At 37.1% G+C, this 20,303-nt stretch overlaps 1 protein-coding gene across 3 annotated transcripts in view; it reads right to left on the bottom strand.

The window, feature by feature from the left end:
• The window catches only part of LOC150096612 (putative ATP-dependent RNA helicase DHX35), a 437,463-nt gene that overhangs the window by 196,369 nt on the left and 220,791 nt on the right, over nt 1-20,303 (bottom strand). For all 3 annotated transcript variants that reach the window (XM_090408561.1, XM_090408562.1, XM_090408564.1), the window contains exon 11: nt 9,369-9,493. In XM_090408561.1, the coding sequence (XP_090264687.1) occupies nt 9,369-9,493 (125 nt within the window). The remainder of the gene's footprint in view (nt 1-9,368; nt 9,494-20,303) is intronic.

Here is a 20,303-nt window from a genome sequence, read left to right as displayed (position 1 = left end):
CCTTTCTGCTTCTTAATTTTAGAACCCTTTTCAATTCCAACTGTTTCCTCTTGATCCCTGGTCATCCCATTCCTTTCCTGCCTACACATCCTTTCACCTCCTCTTGGAGCATCCACCTTTCTCACGCTGTGTACCCCTGTCCACCCTGAGCCTCCCCGTTTCCCTGCTCCTCTTGCACACCCATTCTCTCATTTTCTATACTCATACCACTCACTTCCCCATTCATATCCACCTCTTCAATCTCTCCTGTCTTACTCTCCTGCTCTTCCACATCACTCCCCTCTCAATCTGTTTCATTCTCTCTATTCACTTCTCTACCTTCCAGCAGCAGTCTCTCCAAGCGACTCACACCATAACCACTCAAATGCAGTCCATCGCTCCCATACAGCTCACCTCGTCCCTCAAACTCATTCCACACATTAACAAACTGTACTCCCATCTCCTCACACATTTCAGCCAGCATATCATTCATAATCCTTGTTCTCCGCCTCATTTCACCATAGTCATACCTAGGCAACACACTGACTACCCTTCCTGTCACACTATTCTCTTTTATCCTTCCAAGCAGCCTCCTGATATCCATTCTGACACGCTCTTTGTCCTCTCTCAAATCATTTGTACCAATTAATACTATTAACTCTTTTGCTCGCTCCTGCCTCATATCCAATGCCTCAATCACTCTACTCATTTTACTGCCTGAAAAACATACCATGTGCATTCTATCCTCTTGCACAGTGCTTCCCAAACTGTGGGCTGTGGCCCCCATGGGGGCCGTGGGTTTTGTTGAGGGGGCTGTGAAATAATGAAAACAAATTTAAAATCTTTTAAAACTAAGTAGATTTTTTTATCTTAAAAGAAACGTATTTACTTTTTATTATTTCTTTATTTTTATTTTTATATTTAATGGAAAAAAATCACACATTGGTGCGGGTTCACAAATTTTGCTTCCTGCGTATTTCGGCACTTAATGAATATTAGTAAATATATGCTTATTCATATAAGTTTCATTTCAAAGCAGAAATCTAAGAATTGCAGTTTCAAATATTTCACCTGATATTGGTGTAGCCGGATTGAAACACATCCATCACATTAATAACAATTTAAACTTCTTTTAATTGTTAATTCTTTCTTTCTTTATTACTAATCGTTTTATGTTTCGTGTGCTTGTACTGCAAATGTACAATAACAATAATCTATCTATATAAAAATCTGAGATAATGTGCCATGTCAAATGTGTATGTAAGATGCTAAAAATGTAATATTTGCATTTCATTTCTGCAATATTCGCTGTGTATGTTTTGTGTTGAATATAAATATAATAAATATTATAATAATATATGTATATATACAGTATTACGATTTTTTTTGAGGGGGCCGTGAAATATTTTAATTTTTCCAAAGGCAGCCCTGAAATTCAGAAGTTTGGGAAGCACTGCTTTAGCACACCTTTGATAATGGAGTTGCCATACAACGCCACTCGCTCATCTTTTGTTAACTCTTTCATGCCATCATGATTTATTTTAATAGTTTTGACCTGAATTCTCTTAATTTCATTCCGCATCCATTTCATTTCTTGCCTCGTCCAATCCAATTCAACTTCCGAATCTCACGACATATTCTCTCTATCATTCAATCTTTCTAACTTTCCAACACTCGATCCCCTCTTCTCACTTTCACTCTCATTCATCCTTCTTTGTTTCCGTACTTTCGATCCAACATACGTCCAACTTTCGCTATCAATCTTCTCACTTTCACTCTCATTCATCTTTCTTTATTTCCGTACTTTCAGTCCAACATGCATCCAACTTTCACCATCATTCATTCTTTTGATTTTTTTCACTTTCGATTTCTGCATCACGCCATTTCTAGTTTCATTCATTCTCTCAATTTCATTTCCTTCCACTACCTCACTTTCGTCCCTTTTAACATCTGTTACAGTTTTCAAATCGCTCTTTTTCTTTTTTACTGATTTTTTAAAATTTTTTCGCCTCTCTTACTCACCATCCTTCTCTTTCAAACGTGCACTCATTTTTCCCCACGACATTCTTGCTACTAACACTTTATGTCATCAATTTCATATTTGCATTCATCAGTTCCTCATTCAGGTCACACTTCGCACACACCTTTCTTCCATCCACTCTAAACATCCACAAATCATTTAGGTAATCGAAAGAATACATATAACAGACCTCACACTTAACAAAACAACTGAAATCTAAATTAAAGTCATGGAATGACAATGCTGCCGCCATTTTTTTTTTTTTTTCCCTGCAGGTTACTAGGTCTAATAATAAAGATTTCATAATAAGTTTAGGCAAGGAAAATCCCCCACACTAATAATACCGGTAGTGCACAACATTTACAGCTGCTCTTACTCAAACAATTATGCATATATACTTAATTATTCCTAGAATAACTTATCTCAATCAGGAGCTCTTCTTAGACATGTCCACAGCGCTTGGCTCACTAGCGCCCTCTCCAGTTGATATCATTATAATCACCTGCCTTATAATTCCACATACATTCCTTTCTCTTTGATACTCCTGCATGTCTATTCATCTTCCAAGTCAAAGCCATATGGTCACTCTCCCCAACTGGGGGCAGAGATGCCATCTCAATTAAAATCAGCTCTTCTGATGCTATGACCAAATCCAAAACTCTTGAATCTTGTGTGTAATATCCAAAAAGACTTAGATGAGATGGGAATTCAGAACTGGAATGAAAAAGCTCAGAAAGGAATGGAAGAAGCTGGTGTATATAGGTAAGAACCTTAGAGGCTCAACTAGCTGAAGAAGAAGAAGTTTTGTGCAGTGCTTCACTTTCTTACATTTTTCTCTGTGTTCTCTAAGAGCACAAGCTGACTTACTCACCAGGAACTTTCCATATGCTTTCTTCTTCTCCTTCACTGCCTCTTTAACTTTCTGAGTCCACCATGGAGTTCTGATTTTTCTATCCTTACAGACAACCTCACTGCATGCCTCTGGCTAAATCAACCAATGTTTTCTTCAGGATTTTCCATTGAATTTCCAAGGTTTGGTTCTTGTTTTCAAACTCTTTCATTTTTTTCTTTAATGATGTTTGTGTATTTGAGTCTACAGTTGACCTCTGAAAGCTACTCAAGTTTGATTTGTTTTAAAACTTTCTTACACATTCTTCTTTTCAATGTGAAATTCAATTTTATCCTGCTCAACACCAGTCTGCTGGTTGTTTAAATCTTGCCACAGTTTCAATCTAAGAAATTTGGCTATAAGTTTTACTTTGTTTGTTTCCAGGATATGTGCAGCTGAGATGTTAGTAATCCTCTCAAGGTTATCCCAAATATCTGGATTTAAATAATGGAAAATTTCCGATTTTAAATTTGGAACCTGTTTTTGAGCAAGGGCTAAGTTTTTACAAGCTGATCAAAGTAGTGTAACTTTGGCATACTGTCTGAATTGTAATGTAGCTTGAGTCTGTATGTGTGTGTGTGTCTGTAAACTCGAGATGATGACCTCAATATGAAGGTCAATTAAAGTAATTATATTTAACACAGTAGTATTCTCCATAAATTTTATAAATGATGCTGATGACTGTGTAACATGAAAAGAAAGGTGGTTCCTCTCTGGTTATTTACTAGGTATAATGATGCATGGCTTCATCCAGCTTCCCTTAGATTTCCTTGCCAACACCAAACCATCTCAGTACTTGGAATTATGCCCATTCTCTTCTTGTTTCCTACACATAAATGATCTTCCCTCACTAACCACAAATAGTATTCACATTTTTTTGATAACACTAAACTCCATTTCTCTTCTTCATTTGACAAAGTATACAGCGCGCAATCATTTGAAGCTTTAAGCTCTTCCATAACTAATGACTTAAATTCTGACATACTTGGCATTCTTGAATAGGTTAAAGACAACCTGTGAATTTCATTGTTATCAATGAGTAGTTATATCTCACATGAAATATCTCACTTCCTATTACTTTTGATTATAACATTCTCAGACAGGAACAAACATCTCTTCTCAGGTAGACATACACCTCGTGTCTTTCCTAACACAAGACATCCACAGCAATTCAGCCCAAAAATTAGGTATCCTATACATTTTTTTTTGGGGGGGGGGGGCACTCCTTTTCAGAATTTTTTGCATGCTAACACTACCTAAAAGTGCTTGATGCTGTCAAGAAGTGGCAAATCCAATTAACTGAAAACCTCTCTCTCACACACACACACACATATTCAATACAATTACTTAATCTAATTACTCAAAGACATTTTGTTTCTGCCATATGCTTCTTCTACTATAGGTATTTTCACAGGAGTGTTCTCCTGTACTGGTCAACATTTATTTAATGTCCAGCTTCACATCTACCCAACCAATTTTTCTTTCTCTTATTTCATTCCATTTATCTCTATTCATTGGAACAGTCTCCCTTATGCCATCTTCCCCAGATATTACAATCTACAGAGTTGTTCAAGAAATCATCAGCAGAATTCTACTTCACTCTTCATCCCTTGCTCATTCACAAATGGCAATCATGTGCTACAGGTTTTGCAAATTTTGTGGGACTGATATAAATAAAAAATTAATTTAAAAAAAAAAAAAAAAAGAGAAATAGATCTCTTCTCTGCTATGGAAAACCTATACACCTAACAGATATTAGTCTCCACAATAATATAGTATAGTGAAAACATTAATATAGATCAATCTGCCTCAACATTACCATATTCCAAAACAAATTAGATAACATTTTAAACAATTTTACTGATAAAGCCAAATTGATCCAAAGATACAGAAATAAGAAGATTAAGAGCATTCCTTACAAATAACTTGCAGATTAACAACCTGGAATGGATACAGAGCAGCTGCCACTAAGATCAATATAATATTTTCTGTTATCTTTCACTCTCCTCAATAAACTCCTGATATATGCCCTCACATTCTCCTTATGTCCCCTTAAATGATTTGTACCCACAACCACCACTAATTATCTTGCTCATTCTCCCTCCTGGATAGCACACTTCATGGACTCTCTCATTGACCAATCCTCTAACAATGGAATTTCCATACACTGCTATTCTCAAATCACTCGTCACCTCTTTTACCCTGTTTCTTTCATTAACTTAAGAAAACATCATCATCAAATTCCTGACATATCCTCCAAATCAATCTGTTATCTGTCAAGATACCAACATTATCAGATCTTATATTTCTGTCTTATAAGGCAATTTTTACTGTATCGATCAACCTATATCTTGGTCTTCCTCTGGGTCTTTTCCTGCCAACCTGGCACAGAACACTTGTTTTGCTAATCTTTCCTCTTCTATTCTGCTTAAGTGACCATACCACCAGATATTAGCTTGGCTAACACATTCCTGGATGCTAACAATGTCATGTTCATTCCTAATATCCTCATTTTTAATATGATATTGCATTGATGCCATCTGTTCATGCCTTAATCTTTCTCAGGACTCTCATATCTGTAGTCTCTAGACTTGGTTAAGTGTTTTATTTCAAACCCAACTCTCAGATTCATAAGCTAAAATTTGTTTAAACGCTGTCTCTTATTCCATATAAATTTATTCAGTTGACTTCCTACCATACCAGCTTTGTTGATTCTTGTCTATTTCCATATTTAATTTACCATCTTCACTAAAAATTGTGCCTAAGTAGCTGAAATGTTTTACTTGTTCTATAGGTTCTCCATTAATAATGCAGTTGATATTTTCAATGTCTCTGCCTATTTTCATTGTCTTTGTCTTGTTATTGTTGATTTTCATACCAAATTTATTAAAACAGTTATTAAATTTAGTCAGGGAATCTTGCAGCCTTGTACTGGATTTATTTAAAAGCATAACATTATCTACATAAAGTAGAGAGCTGAGATTAACATTTCCAATTTTGATATCAGGTTTAATGCCACTTTCCTTCATAATGTAATCCATATAGATTATGAATAACAGAAGAGATAATGTACATCCTTTTCTGATGCCAGATTTAATATCAAACCATCTTCTTGTACTTCCTTCAATTCTAACTGCTGACTTACAACTCAAATAAAGACTCAGTATTGCTTGATATAATGTCCCACTGACACCATATAATTGCAGCGTTTTGAATAGCTTTTCTCTTGGCACTTTACCATATGCCTTTTGCAGGTATTTGTATATGTATTTCAGTCTACAAAACTTAAATACAGATCTTTGTTATATTCCCAAAATTTTTCAACTATCTGTCATAAATTGAAAATCTGATTGTAATAGCCTCTATTAGGCCTGAATACTACTTGTTCTTCACCAAGCTTCCTTTCTACAATCCTTCTCAAACATTTTTCAAGTATGCGTGCATAAATTGTACCAGGAACACCCGGTAGGGAAATACTTCTGTAATTCTCACATTCTGTTTTATTTCCCTTTTTGTAAATGGGTACTATGAGAGCTCTACTCCAATCATCTGGAATTCATCCCTCTGTCAAGGCCTTTTGAATTATGCAGTGCAGCCATTGTAAGACTTTTATACCTCCATACTTGGACATTTCTGGTCAAATATCATCTACACCTGCTGCCTTTCCACATTTCAGGCTTTTGATGGTCTCAGGCTCTACAATCCTTCTCAAACATTTTTCAAGTATGCTTGCATAAATTTTACCAGGAACACTTAGTAGGGAAATACCTATGTAATTCTCACATTCTATTTTATTTCCCTTTTTGTATATGGGTACTATGAGAGCTTCACACCAATCATCTGGAATTCATCCCTCTATTCAGGCTTTCTGCTTGAGCATTTCTGGTCAATTTTCCATTTACTCATGCTGCTTTTTTAGAATTTTGATGGCTTTTTCTAATTCAAGTTTTTCAAAATAATTGTTCCATACATCAAGGATATCTTTTTTTCCAGTTTTCATTTCAACTTTATCATCTATAATTCCTTTTACAGCACTCTTTCCTCCAATTCTGAGCTTTTTCAACAGCCTCCAGAATATTATGCCACCTTCCTGATAATTATTTTCTATGTTCTTGATAAAGTCTTTCCATGATTTTTGTTTAGCTAGTTTTAAACAGTGTTTAGCTTTCTTACATTTTAATTCTCTGTATTCTCTAAGAGCACAAGCTGACTTATTTGCCAGAGACTTTTGATATGCTTTCTTCTTTTCCTTCAATGCTTGTGTCCATCATGGAGTTCTGATTTTTCTATCCTTGCAGACAACCTCACCACATGTTTCTCTGGCTGAATCAATCAATGTTTTCTTCATGGCGTGCTACTGAATCTCCGAGGTTTGTTTCCTGTTCTCAAACTCTTTTATTTTTTCTTGACTAATGTTTGTGTATTTTAGTCTACAGTTCACATCTGAGAGCTGCTCAACTTTTATTCGCTTTAAAACTTTCTTACATGTTATTCTTTTCAATACGAAATTCAATTTTATCCTGCTCAAGACTAAATGGTGATCACTTCCAATTTCAAATTCTCTGTACACTCCAGTGTCCTGCACTAGTGAGAAAACTGCCCTATCAACAATCACATAGTCAATGAGGCTTTTCTAATTCCTTGCCTCTTCTCTCCATATGAATTTATGCACATTTTTATGTTGAAACATTGTGTTAATAATAACCAGTCCATGTCCTGAGAGATATCCAACAGGTATTTGCCATTATTATTAGCTTTGCTCTTTTCTCCAGATTTTCCCAAAATGTTTTTGTATGTCTGACAATCATTTCCTACTCTGCTATTCAGATCCCCAACAAGGACCAACTTTTCCTTTTTCACTGTGTCAGTTGCTTTCTCTAAAGCCTCAAAAAATCCCTCCACTTCTACCTTAGTAGAACCTTCTGTGGGACTAGGCACAAATAAGTCTCATTATCCAGTTCCCGATTCTAATATTGCCCACATCATTCTATTTGATATTGCCTGCCATTCAAGAAGATAAGCCTCGTATTTTGTGCTGAATACTATTACTGCTACTCCTTTTCCCTGATTGTTATTGCCTGAATATAACATTTTGTATTCATTGCTCAGAAAGATCTCACCAGTTTTTGCCTTTTTGGTTTCAGTCACCCCCTATTATATTGATCTGTATCTGGTACCTATCCAATTCTTCAGCCAACTCCATTTCTTTGCCATTCAGTCTTCTAATGTTGATATTACCGATCTTGAACTCTGGTGATTTTGAGTTGGGTGTGTTTCAGGATTTGTTGAAGTAGCTGACTTTTCACTGTTCGCCCTGGTTCCCTTGCAAAAACAATAGGGGCCTTGTTTAACCAGCTGGTATGAAATTCTGTCATGTTGTACCAAAGAGGAGGCTACAGAAGTGATGTGCTGGTGCCAGGAAATGCTAGAGTTTAATGTTAATATCAGATATTCAGAGAAAATCTGATCTTATCTGAAGATCTGGGTATTACTGAAGGTAAGAGGAGGTGATCTCAAATCTTCTAAGAAATCAGAAAGAAGACTGCACTGTATTTCATAAAAAAGTTGACTGTCTTTGCCCCAATAAAAATGTCATATAGATCACTTTTTAGCACTTATTATAGATCTGGAATCTTAAAATGTTTAAACACTAAAAGGTTTGTCAAATAGATAGATGGAATGCGCTGTACTGTCATTCAGTAGAAGCAGTTTGCTAAGCAGGCCTCCAAAAGCTTAACCCAATTTGATTTTTTTTTTTTTTTTAATGTTTTGCAACCACACTTGACTGAAAAAAAAAAAAAAAATTGTGAAAAGTTTTTCAGAAGACTGTCATTCTTACCTACAAATAACCAAACTGGTCACTGCCAAGTGTCCAGTTTCACTCTGTTTATAAAAGGAATGCAATCAGGAGATGCTAGCTAAGTATTTTGCCTTGACTCATTTCTTTATGTGAAATTGTAATCTTTTACCACACACCTTGAAAATGCCTCAGTAACCATAGACAAAATATCATATTAAAGTCTTCACTTCATCACCTAATGTATTGTCTAAGTCCAATAAATCACCACATTAATATTTATGAACAAAATTCAGGCTTATGAACACATAAGTCTGAATAATCTGCCGGCCTGGTTGGCCGATTGGTTAGCATATCTGCTCACTAGCCAAAAGGCTGCGGGTTCGAATCCTGCCATGGGCATGGATGTTTGTGATTGTCTTTTAAAATACTAGTGATGGTGGTGCGTGGTAGATGGCATTGGTGTAGTTGTGGTTCGTTGTAGTAGGTGGAGACAGAGAGTTGTAGAGTAGATGTGCCCACCCTCAATGAGTCCTTGGACTCCCTGGTGGTGTCATATAATAATAATCATTTGAGAATAGATTTTGATTGTATTTTATATATACTCATATATAATTCTGCAACTTTTAAACAATACAAATAATAATATTTGTTACTAATATCAATAACTAAAATAAACTTACAGAAGGAAAATTAAACTGTAGGATATTGTCAATACCCAAAGCTTTCAACTGAAGAATCACAGGAGCCAAATTACTTCTCTGTATCTCAGGGATTAAATGAGAAGAAAGTTTGAAAAAATCCTCCTCTGTGGATCAAAAACAAGATAAATAAATAAGTAAATAATGTGAAATCACTTCCATTAAAACATCTCCTTATTCCCTCACATTTCACACTCCCCACTAATCTAAATATTTTTATAGTGTGTACCAAAGTTCTATGCATTACCATGTGTTTGGTAACCAGACTTCACCATGTAAATAGAGTATCACAAATTCAAACTGGCCATTTGCAGTCTACATTGAATAATTCAATCCCAAAACTTCCAGAATGATTTAAACATCCAAGGTCAGCTGTCAGCCTACAACAATTGCTTGTAAAGACCAGTCAAGAAAAGACCATTACTGCATATGCTGAGTACAATCACAACAGCATCACTGAAGTTTAAGTAAAGAAATGATTACTGATTCAAAGAACATTTTGATTCTGGAATATAAAGTTTTATTGCTAAAATTTGAGTAATGGAATATCTCTTAAAGATGTTACTGAAAAATACAAAAGTACTAAATCAACTGTCTACAATAATGAATACCAAAAAAATAGCATGCTTTTACAGTACAAATCACCTTTTTATCATTAATGTGCCAGATTTTTTATCATTAATGTGTCAAACTTATCTGGAATAAAGTATGCTCACTTGAATCTAAGCTTAACAAACATTTTGTGTACAAACATATTAACAATGTGAAGCAAAACATGTCAGTTTGATGTCGTGAGTGCAATGTGTATGCATGGTGAAATGTCAAAAATGTCTTTGTGGAGGGACTGAACAGGAGACAATAGAAAGTATGGATTTGTATAACGTGCAATATTCTGTTAAACTCAAGTTAACAAATGCAAAACAGACTGAAGGAATGAAAGTTAGTGTAAATGAAAGAAATGGAAACAAGGCAAAAGTTAGTGAGACTCAAGGAGTGAGAGAATGTAAGAATGAAGAAGCAAAAGTAAGTGAAAGGAAATATGAATGAGGAAATGGAAGTAAGGTGCAGCAGAATGAGAGGCAGTGAGACTATGGGAGCAACAGAAAATGAAATTGTCAGAATGCAAGATTTGAATAAAGAGATATTCCAAATGAAAAGAGGAATATGCAGAGTGATATTAGATGTTTAGTGAAAAACAAATGAAAGTATGAAAATGGAAAAAAAAAAAAAGGGTAAAAGAGGTGACGAGTGATTCAAAAATAGCAGTATATGAAATTTCATTCTTAGAGGATTGGTTAAAGAGAGAGTTCATAAAGTCTGCTATTGAGAAGGGAGAATGAGCAAGATAATTAGTGGTGGTTATGGGGACAAATGATTTAAGGAGAATGTAAGGAGAATGCAAATATCAGGTTACTGAGGAGAGTAAAAGATAACTGTATAAGAGAAAGGTTGCCAGTGTGTTGCCGAGGTATGAGAATGATCTGTTAAGATGGAGATCCAGAATCATGAATGGTATCCTGGCAGAGCTATGTGAGGAGAAGGGACTGCAGTTTGTGGAAGTATGACATGTATTTGAGAGAAGGGAATTATACAGACATGATGGATTGCATTTTTATGGCTTTGAAGTGAATGAACTGAAGAAATTGTTGTTAGATGGAAGTGCAGTGTGTGATGAAAACAAGAAATATGAGGTAAGAGGCAAAGTGAAAGATCTGGAGAGTACTATTGAAGAGGCTGAAGTGCTTGGCAATGGAAACAGTAGCAGTGTGAAAGATGAAGAGAGAATAGAAATGCAAGAGGAACAGGGAAATGGGGAGGGTGGGAGAAGCCGAGGTGGAGAGGGAGACACAACATAGGGAGTGAATGTTGGGAGTAGTAGTGAATGCATGTATGAGGCTGATCAGCATAGAAATGGAATAGATCAGAATGCAAGTGGGATAGTTGAGACTGAACAGTTAAATTAAACTATCTGGCTAAAATATGTAGATGATGTGTTCTCTATTTGGCCTCATGGCCCAGACACATTAGACTCCTTCCTCAGTCATCTCAATAGCCTACATCCAAGAATTCAGTTTACTATCTATCCCAATGGCTTTAACAGGCCTTTAAGGCCCACAACCTTCCAAGCATGCTTGGATTTTGTAACCGAAATACGAGGATAGAATGGTCACTCCTATGCCTCAAGGTATTCTTGGCTGTATCCCTGTGTGTTCAAGGGCCGATTTGCCTGCTTGCGGGATGAAAAACACCAGATAAACTGGCGGAAAAAACCCTACTGCCCGCGCCCAAGACCGGCTAACTTGGCTATGGCTGAGGAAGATCCTTCAGCTCCTCACGTCTCTGACGGGAATCGAACCTAGGACACTCCTTCCCCAGGCATATGGTTGCGAAGCGCAAAGCCACTAGGCTAACCGCGCGGACATTCAGTTTACTATGGAAAAGGAAAAGAACAATTCTTTACCCTTCCTAGACACCTTAGTTACACGCCTGCCTAATAATACACTTGCCTTCACTATATACAGAAAACCCACACCCACAGGCAGATACATTCACAAACTCTACCACCACCCCTCTGAACAATATGGCATTATTAAAACTCTTACAAAGAGAGCCCACAATCTTTGTTCCAGTGGAACCGCCCTCGCTACTGGGCTTAAACACATACACAGCACTTTCCTCTCCAATGGCTACAGCAATCACAGTATCAAAAAAATAATCAGTTCCTCCCCCATTCCCTGTCCTTCTCGTCAACAAGATTTGAAAAATGGCATCACCATACCCTACATCCGTGGCACATCTGAAAAAACAGCCAAGATTCTAAAAAAGTACAACCTACACACAGCATATAAGCCCGACTGCAAACTTGCTACTCTTATCCGTTCTACGAAAGATCAGCTCCCTCCTCTCTCTCTGCCTGAGTTTACAAAGTACCCAGTTCTGTAAGCTGGCGTACTTTGGACAGACAGGCGGATCAGCATCCATCCGCCTGGAGGAACACGTCTTACACCTGTAAACACAACTATGGACATTCAGGCTTAGCTGACCATGTCTTGGACACCACCCACAGGGTATCATGGAAGAAAACCACCATGCTCCACCACAGCAAATTCAAGAAAGAGAGACTATTCTTAGAAGCAGCAGCAGCTCTCAGAAATCAACCAAATCTTAATAAATATGGTTGCATTAAGCTTCCAAAGAGGGGTGCTTAAGGGTCAAAATAACTGAGAGGAGACCTCCACATAGCCTTTAAAGGAATGCGGAGAACCGACCAGGGCTTCTGACCTAATGTCCAATCCTCACCTTCTCATGGTGCACCCTGTTGGTTATCTACTTGGATACTGAACGAACGAGGATGGGCTGGCAATTTGGGATTTAGCCGACCAAATTGTATTCTTATTGGCTTAAACCAATATAGAAAATAATGGTACAACATGACAAAATTTCATGCCTTCTGGGGCGTCGCCTGGTTAAACAAGGCCCCCGTTGTTTTTGCCAGGGAACCAGGGCAAACAGAGAAAAGTCAGCTACTGGAACAAATCTGAAAGCACACCCCAACTCAACATCACCAGAGCTAAGGATCGGTACTATCAACATAAAAAGCCTGAATGGCAAAGAAATGGAGCTAGCTGATGAATTAGATAAGTACCAGATCGACATAATAGGGGTGACTGAAACAAAAAAGACCAAAACTGGTGAGCTCTTTCTGAGCAATAAATACAAAATGTTATACTCAGGCAATGACAATCAAGGAAAAGAAGGAGAAGCCATAGTATTTGACACAAAATACGAGACTAATCTTCTTGAATGGTAGGCAGTCTCAAGTAGAGTGATGTGGGCAAATATCAGAATGCGGAATTGGACAATGAGGCTTATTTGTGCCTGTGGTCCAACAGAAGGTTCTACTAAAGTAGAAGCGGAGGAATTTTTTGATGCTTTAGAAAAAGCAACTGACACAATGAAAAAGGAAAAGTTGGTCCTTGTTGGGGATCTAAATAGCAGAGTAGGAAATGATTGTCAGACATACAAAAATATTTTGGGAAAATCTGGAGAAAAGAGCAAAGCCAATAATAATGGCAAATACCTGTTGGATTTCTGCTCAGGTCATGGACTGGTTATTACTAACACCATGTTCTAACATAAAAATGTGCACAAATTCACATGGAGAGAAGAGGCAAGGAATAAGAAAAGTCTCATTGACTATGTTATTGTTGATAGTGATGTTTTCTCCCTGGTGAAGGACACCAGAGTGTACAGAGGATTTGAAATTGGAAGTGATCACTATTTAGTCTTGAGCAGGATAAAATTGCATTTCATATTGAAAAGAAGAACATGTAAGAAAGTTTTAAAGTGAATAAAAGTTGAGCAGCTCTCAGATGCGAACTGTAGACTAAAATACACAAACATTATTCAAGAAAAAATAGTTTGAGAACCGGAACCAAACCTTGGAGATTCAGTGGCAAGCCTTGAAGAAAACAATGATTGATTCAGCCAAAGAGGCATGTGTGAGGTTGTCTGCAAGGATGGAAAAATCAGAACTCAGTAGTGGACACGGGAAGTTAAAGAGGCAGTGAAGGAAAAGAAGAAAGCATATCAAAAGTTCCTGGCAAATAAGTCAGCTTGTGCTCTCAGAGACAAATGTAAGAAAGCTAAACACTGTGTAAAACTAGCTAAACAAAGTCATGGGAGGACTTTGGCAAGAACATAGAAAATAAATATCAAGTAGGTGATAAGATATCCTGGAGGTTGCTCAAGAAGCTTAGAAATGGAGGAAAGAAGCTGTAAAAGGAGTTAGAGATGATAAAGGTTACATGAAAACAGGAGAAAAAGATATCCTTGAAGTATGGAGTAATTACTTCGAAAAATTGCTAAATGAAAGAAACAGTGATAGCACAGTGGTAAAAAATATACAGTTGGGAATACATATCCATACTTGAAGTAGAAAAAGTCATCAAAGGCTTGAAATGTGGAAAGGCAGCAGGAGTAGATGATATTCGACCAGAAATGCTGAAGTATGGTGGTATAAAAGTCTTATAGTGGCTGCACTGCATAGTTCAGAAAGCCTGGACACAGGGACGAATTCCCGATGATTGGAGTAGAACTCTCATAGTACCAGTATATAAAAAGGGAAATAAAACTGAATGTGAGAATTAAAGAGGTATTTCACTACTGAGTGTTCCTGGTAAGATTTATGCAAGTATACTTGAGAAACTGTTGAGAAGAACTGTGGAAGGGAAGCTTGGTGAAGAACAAGCTGGATTCAGGCCAAATAGAGGCTGTCAGGATCAGATTTTCACTTTATGACAAATAGTTGAGAAATCATGGGAATATAACAAAGATTTATATTTAAGTTTTGTACATCTGGAAAAGGCATTCGACAAGGTGCCAAGAGAGAAGCTATTCAATACGCTGCAGTTATATGGTGTCAATGGGGCATTATATCAAGCAATACTTAGTCTTCATTTGAGTTGTAAGTCAGCAGTTAGAATTGAAGGAAGTACAGGAAGATGGTTTAATGTTAAATCTGGTGTCAGCTAAGGATGTACTTTATCCCCTTCCCTCTGTTATTCATTATCTATATGGATCACATTATGAAGGAAAGTGGTATTAAACCTGATATCAAATTGGAGATATTAATCTCAGTTCTTTGCTTTATGTGGATGATGTTATACTTCTATATAAGTCCACAACAAGTCTTCAAGATTCGCTGACTAAATTGAATAACTGCTGTAATAGATATGGTATGAAGGTGAGCATTAAAAAGACAAAGACAATGAAAATAGGTAGAATTGCTGAAAATGTCAATTGTTGTTGTGGACGGGGAATCTGTGGAACAAGTAAAACATTTCAGCTACTTAGGCACTATTTTTAGTGAAGATGGTAAATTAAATATGGAAATAGACAACAGAATCAACAAAGCTGGTATGGTAGGAAGTCAATTGAATAAATTCATATGGAATAAGAGAGAAATTAGTCGGGACACTAAATTAGCTGTATACAAGACAGTGTTGAAACCAGTTTTAACTTATGGATCTGAGAGCTGGGTCAGAAGTAAAACACTTGACCAAAGACTAGAGACCGCAGATATGAGAGTCCTGAGAAAGATTAGAGGCGTGAACAGATGGCATCAATGGCAATATCATATTAAAAACGAGGATATTAGGAGAGAACTTGACCTTGTCGCCATCCAGGAATGCATTAGCAGAGCTAATCTCAGGTGGTATGGTCACTTAAACAGAATGGGCGAGGAAAGATTAGTAAAACAAGTGTTCTCTGCCAGGTTGGCAGGAAAACGACCCAGAGGAAGACCAAGATATAGGTGTATTGATATGGTACAATGTGCCTTAGACGATAGAAATATAAGATCTGATAATGATAATATTTGAGTCTTGACAAGTGACAGACTGATTTGGCAGAAAATTGTAGGTAGGAAGTTAGTAATGATGTAAATTTTTCATGTAGTAGTGTCATATCCTGTACACCCCTTTAGGGTACATGTCAGGAATTTGATGATGATGATGATGAGATTTGGGAAACAGTCATCACCAGAGGTCCCACCTTACATTCCAGGCCACCGACAACCGCCCTTAGAGTATGCTCCACCTAGATAGGACTTTAGTGTCACCCACGTGGTTGGGCTTAGTATTGTATGATATTTGTGTTAACATTACATTAGTTGTTTTTGTAATCCCCGTCGATGTTCTGGTGACTAGGACGAAATACAGGAAGCATTAATTTCTGTTTTAATCCTTTCTGAGTGTTGTAAAAAATCCATTAAGCCTCCAAAATGATGTCCTCACAGCACTTAAGCCTCTACACACGAAAGGTGACTGAACAAGATCAGGTGTGGTGGGAAAATCACAACCAACAAGTGGCTCAGGTAGGACTGGTTATAAACCTAAACATGCTGTGATTATTTACAAATGCCAGGAGTATCAGAAATAAGGGAGTTGAAATTGTTTCACTACTTGAGTTTATTTGCCCCAAATTCATTGGAATAAAGGAATGAAAGAAATTGTGTAAAAGAAGTGATGAGTGAACTCTTTAAGCAGACTTTATGAACTCTATGAACTCATTGGTTAATTGGTTCACAAAGTCTGCTAGCCAGGAGGAAGAATAAGCAAGATAATTTATGCTTTGCACATGTGCAGGAAATAAGCAAGGTGGTTGTGGGGATAAATTATCTAAATTAACATAAGGAGAATGAGGGTGGATATCAGGAGGAGGATTTCCCACTATACTGTTATGCTTCAATAACAGTATAGTGGGAAAGGTTTTCAGTGTGTTGCCGAGGTATGACAATGATGAGTTGAGATGGAGAGCCAGAATAATGAATGGCATGCTGGTAGAGTTCTGTGAGGTGAAAGGAGTGAAATTTCAGCATGCATTTGAAGGAAGAATGGAATTATGCAGATGTATGAATAACTAACTCTTATTTAGAAGTATTGATCAAGTGTTAATAAACTATTAAATAACCAACTAGTTTCACCGGCTATTGCTGTCGGCTTCTTCAGAGTACAAATAAGGTAGGCAAAGTAAATTACAAGCTAGACGTTAACTGACAATTCTAATTCAATAACAAAATAGTACTGAGCGTGAAACAATACACGTGTCGCGGATACATGATTTACTTGTTGAGAAACATTTTGTAGTTGGCACTGAAGTTCATTTCATGTGTGTTTAGTGATCTGATTAAGGTCTTCCATATATCAGGTAGGATTAAACCTTGGTTCCTGTTGAGGTTTTTTTGTGGAACGGGTGACTGTAGCTGCTTCTTTGAAGATTTTGGAACGGTAGTTTTCTTCTATACAAGGCATATAACTTTTATTCAATTCAATAATGTGGTTGGTTGTAGAGAAGTGGGAAGAAAGGCCAGATATATCTTGTCTGTTGTTTCTTACATAACCATTATAACAATTTATAACAATTATAAATTATGAAATTATAACAATTTCAAATATACAGATGTAATTGGAGAAACTGTTGCTAGATGGAAATGCAGTGAGTGATACACACAAGAGATCGGAAGTAAGAAGTGAAGTGAAAGATCAGGAGAGTGGTACAGAAAAAACTAAAGTGCTTGGCAATGGAAACAGCAGTAGTGTGAGAGATGAAGATAGAATGTGAATGGAACAGGGAAAAGGGGGAGGAAGCCTAGATGGACAGGGAGATATGGCATAAGGAGAGTGGATGTTGGGAGTAGTAGTGAGTGTATGCGTCGAGATGATCAGCATAGGAATGGAACAGATTGGGATGCAAGTGGAGTAGCTGAGTCTTAACAGATATATCTGGTAAGTGGTAACAGAGGTCACTGGGCAAGAGCAAGTGTGGTGGAAAAATCACAACCAACACATGGCTTTGGTAGGACTAGTTATAGACCTAAAATTGAACTGCTGTGTTTATTTACAAATGCTAGGAGTATCAGAAGTAAGGCATATGAAATTGCTTCACTGATTGAGTTTATTCATCCCCAAATCATCAGAATAAGTGAAACATGGTGGAATGAAGATGATGTTCTAATGAGAATAGAAATGGAAGGGTGTTTTTCATGAGGGCAGAAAGGACATGAAGGGATGAGGAGTACTGATGATGATAGCAGGAGAGGTAGACATGAAAGAGGGAAAAAGTGGAAATGGTTTTGAGGCAGTGTGGTTGACAAGAAGAGATATTTAGTTGGATGTTGCTATAGACCAGGGAATGTGGAGGGTGGTTGAAGAAATGTATAAACAACTGCAGTTAGTGAACAAGGAAAGAGTGATTTTAATTGTGGCAGTATAGATTGGAGTAAAGAGATAGTATTTCACTGCCACTCTTGAGATACTGATTGGTCAATAGGCCAATACACTGGTCTTTGCACCAGTCTTGTGCAATGGAATTACCATACATTCTTTCCATTCCTGTGTAATTTTCCATATTCTGAGACCCATATTAAACAACCTGTCAAAGGAATAGCCAGTTCTGCAGAACAATCTTTTAGCACACGTACTGATATCCCATCAGTCCCTGTTGCTGAATTCTTATTCAGTTTGTGCAACAGTTCTAATACCTCCTCCTCATACACCCGAGTTTCTTCATCCAGTGAAGAGGGCAGTGAGCTAAATGATGCATACACCAGGTTGATAGCTTTTAACAAAATGGGCACTCATTAGTTTAACAACCTCTTCTGCATTTGTAACCCTCACGCCTTCTGCATTGAGAAGAGCTATTCTTTCATATTCATTCTTTCTTTTACTTGCAGCATATCAATAGAATTCTTGTAGGCTGTCTTTAGCATGCAGAGCCAGTTTCTTTCCATATTCAAACTTCTTTCTGTACAACATTTGTGACTATTTGAGCTTGTGGCTTATAATTTTCATAATAGACATCATCCATATGCACATAGTATTCCTTCCACATCATCCTTTTCTTATGAATCCTTTGCTTAATAAGATTACACATCTATTTAATCCTACTATATTTATTCTTTGAACTCTCGGGACACATTCTGATATCACATCATTTAAGTATTGTTTAAATGCTTCCCATGCACTGTCAATATTCTTCCCATCCAGCAACCGATCCCATTCTACTGAACTCATTATATTCCTCAGTTGGTCATAATTTCCTGCTTTGTAGTTCAGCATGTTACCTTTTCTGATCAGAACATTCATAAACTTAGTCACTTCCCAAGTGAGTACCCCATGATCACTGTCACCAACTGGAGGCAGAATAGTTATGTTATTAATTTGAAATACCCTCTGACACTATATTCAAATCTAACACTCTTTGACCTTGAGTTCCTTCTGTCAAGTGCTGCTTGAGCAAGTTGTCCTGCAACAGCTCAATAAATTCATTTTCATTCTTCTCATGAGATTCTAATGCCACCGAATGAATGTTTGAATAATTAAAGCCTCCCATTATGATCACTCTTTTGGACTCATCTTTTCTATTTGGTGATGCATTTTTTCATCACTAGCAACCGATCCACAGGGTCTGTAACAACACTCCACTATGTAATTGATCTTGTTAGATTCCACCTCATACCAGATGGCTTCAAACTCACTGCTATATGAAATACTGTTAGTAGTACTACAATCATAGGTTTCAACTTTAACTGGATTCAAGTCATCCAATATCATTAGCAGCAAGTCCCCCTCTCTCCTATTATCTCTATCCTTCCTAAAAATACAGTACCCTTAATACTCAATACCAGTTCGTAACGACCAAGGCAACAAGCTGTACTCCTTTGTTTCTGATACTCCTGGCGGTGTACAGACATAATAATCTACTTGCATGTTCTTTTGTATACTCTTGTATGCAGCCTGCATGACACAGTTGGACAACTTGCAGATCTCTATTCTTCTCTAGTGTGTTATACATGTAGACATCTTTGCACATGTTTGATAGATCCGAATCGGACGAACACAAAGTCGAAATCATTCTCTCCTCATCAACATTTCCATGACAAAGCCTATTCCCATCTTTAACAGTTATATAACATTGTCGCTCTTACATTGCATTCTCGCCATTCCTCCCTTTATAATTTAGTTTCCCTGACTCTCTGTGTTAGGTCTCATACCAATTATTAGTTTTTCAAGACTTCTAATACCAAACACATTCAGGTTTAGGCCGTCTCTCTCTCTCTCTTATACAATAATGCTTAGAACCTTAACTTATAGAAATTTTTCATAGAATGGAGGAAGAGGGCAGAATAAGGGGATATACCCGGAAGTAGTATAAGGAGGGTTTGAGCAGAAGCACGAGTAGGTTCTTTGCACAGAAAGTGGTTGGTCAGTGGAATGCTGTCCTGACTAGCGAATGCTGAGATAAAAGTTTGTTTGTTGTGAAATTTACATAAAAGTTTTAAGTGTAAATCTTGGAAATGGATATTAGTGTAATTCAAGTCAGATGTTTGACTTGGCTCAAAGAATTTACTCCTGT

Source organism: Typopeltis vanoorti, chromosome 18, assembly GCF_054136105.1.
Source record: "Typopeltis vanoorti isolate ZY-2024b chromosome 18, IOZ_Tvanoo_1.0, whole genome shotgun sequence".
Classification (NCBI taxonomy): Eukaryota; Metazoa; Arthropoda; class Arachnida; order Uropygi; family Thelyphonidae; genus Typopeltis; species Typopeltis vanoorti.
The sequence above is the reverse complement of the archived record's forward strand: the minus strand, read 5'-3'. Positions and strand labels throughout refer to the sequence as shown.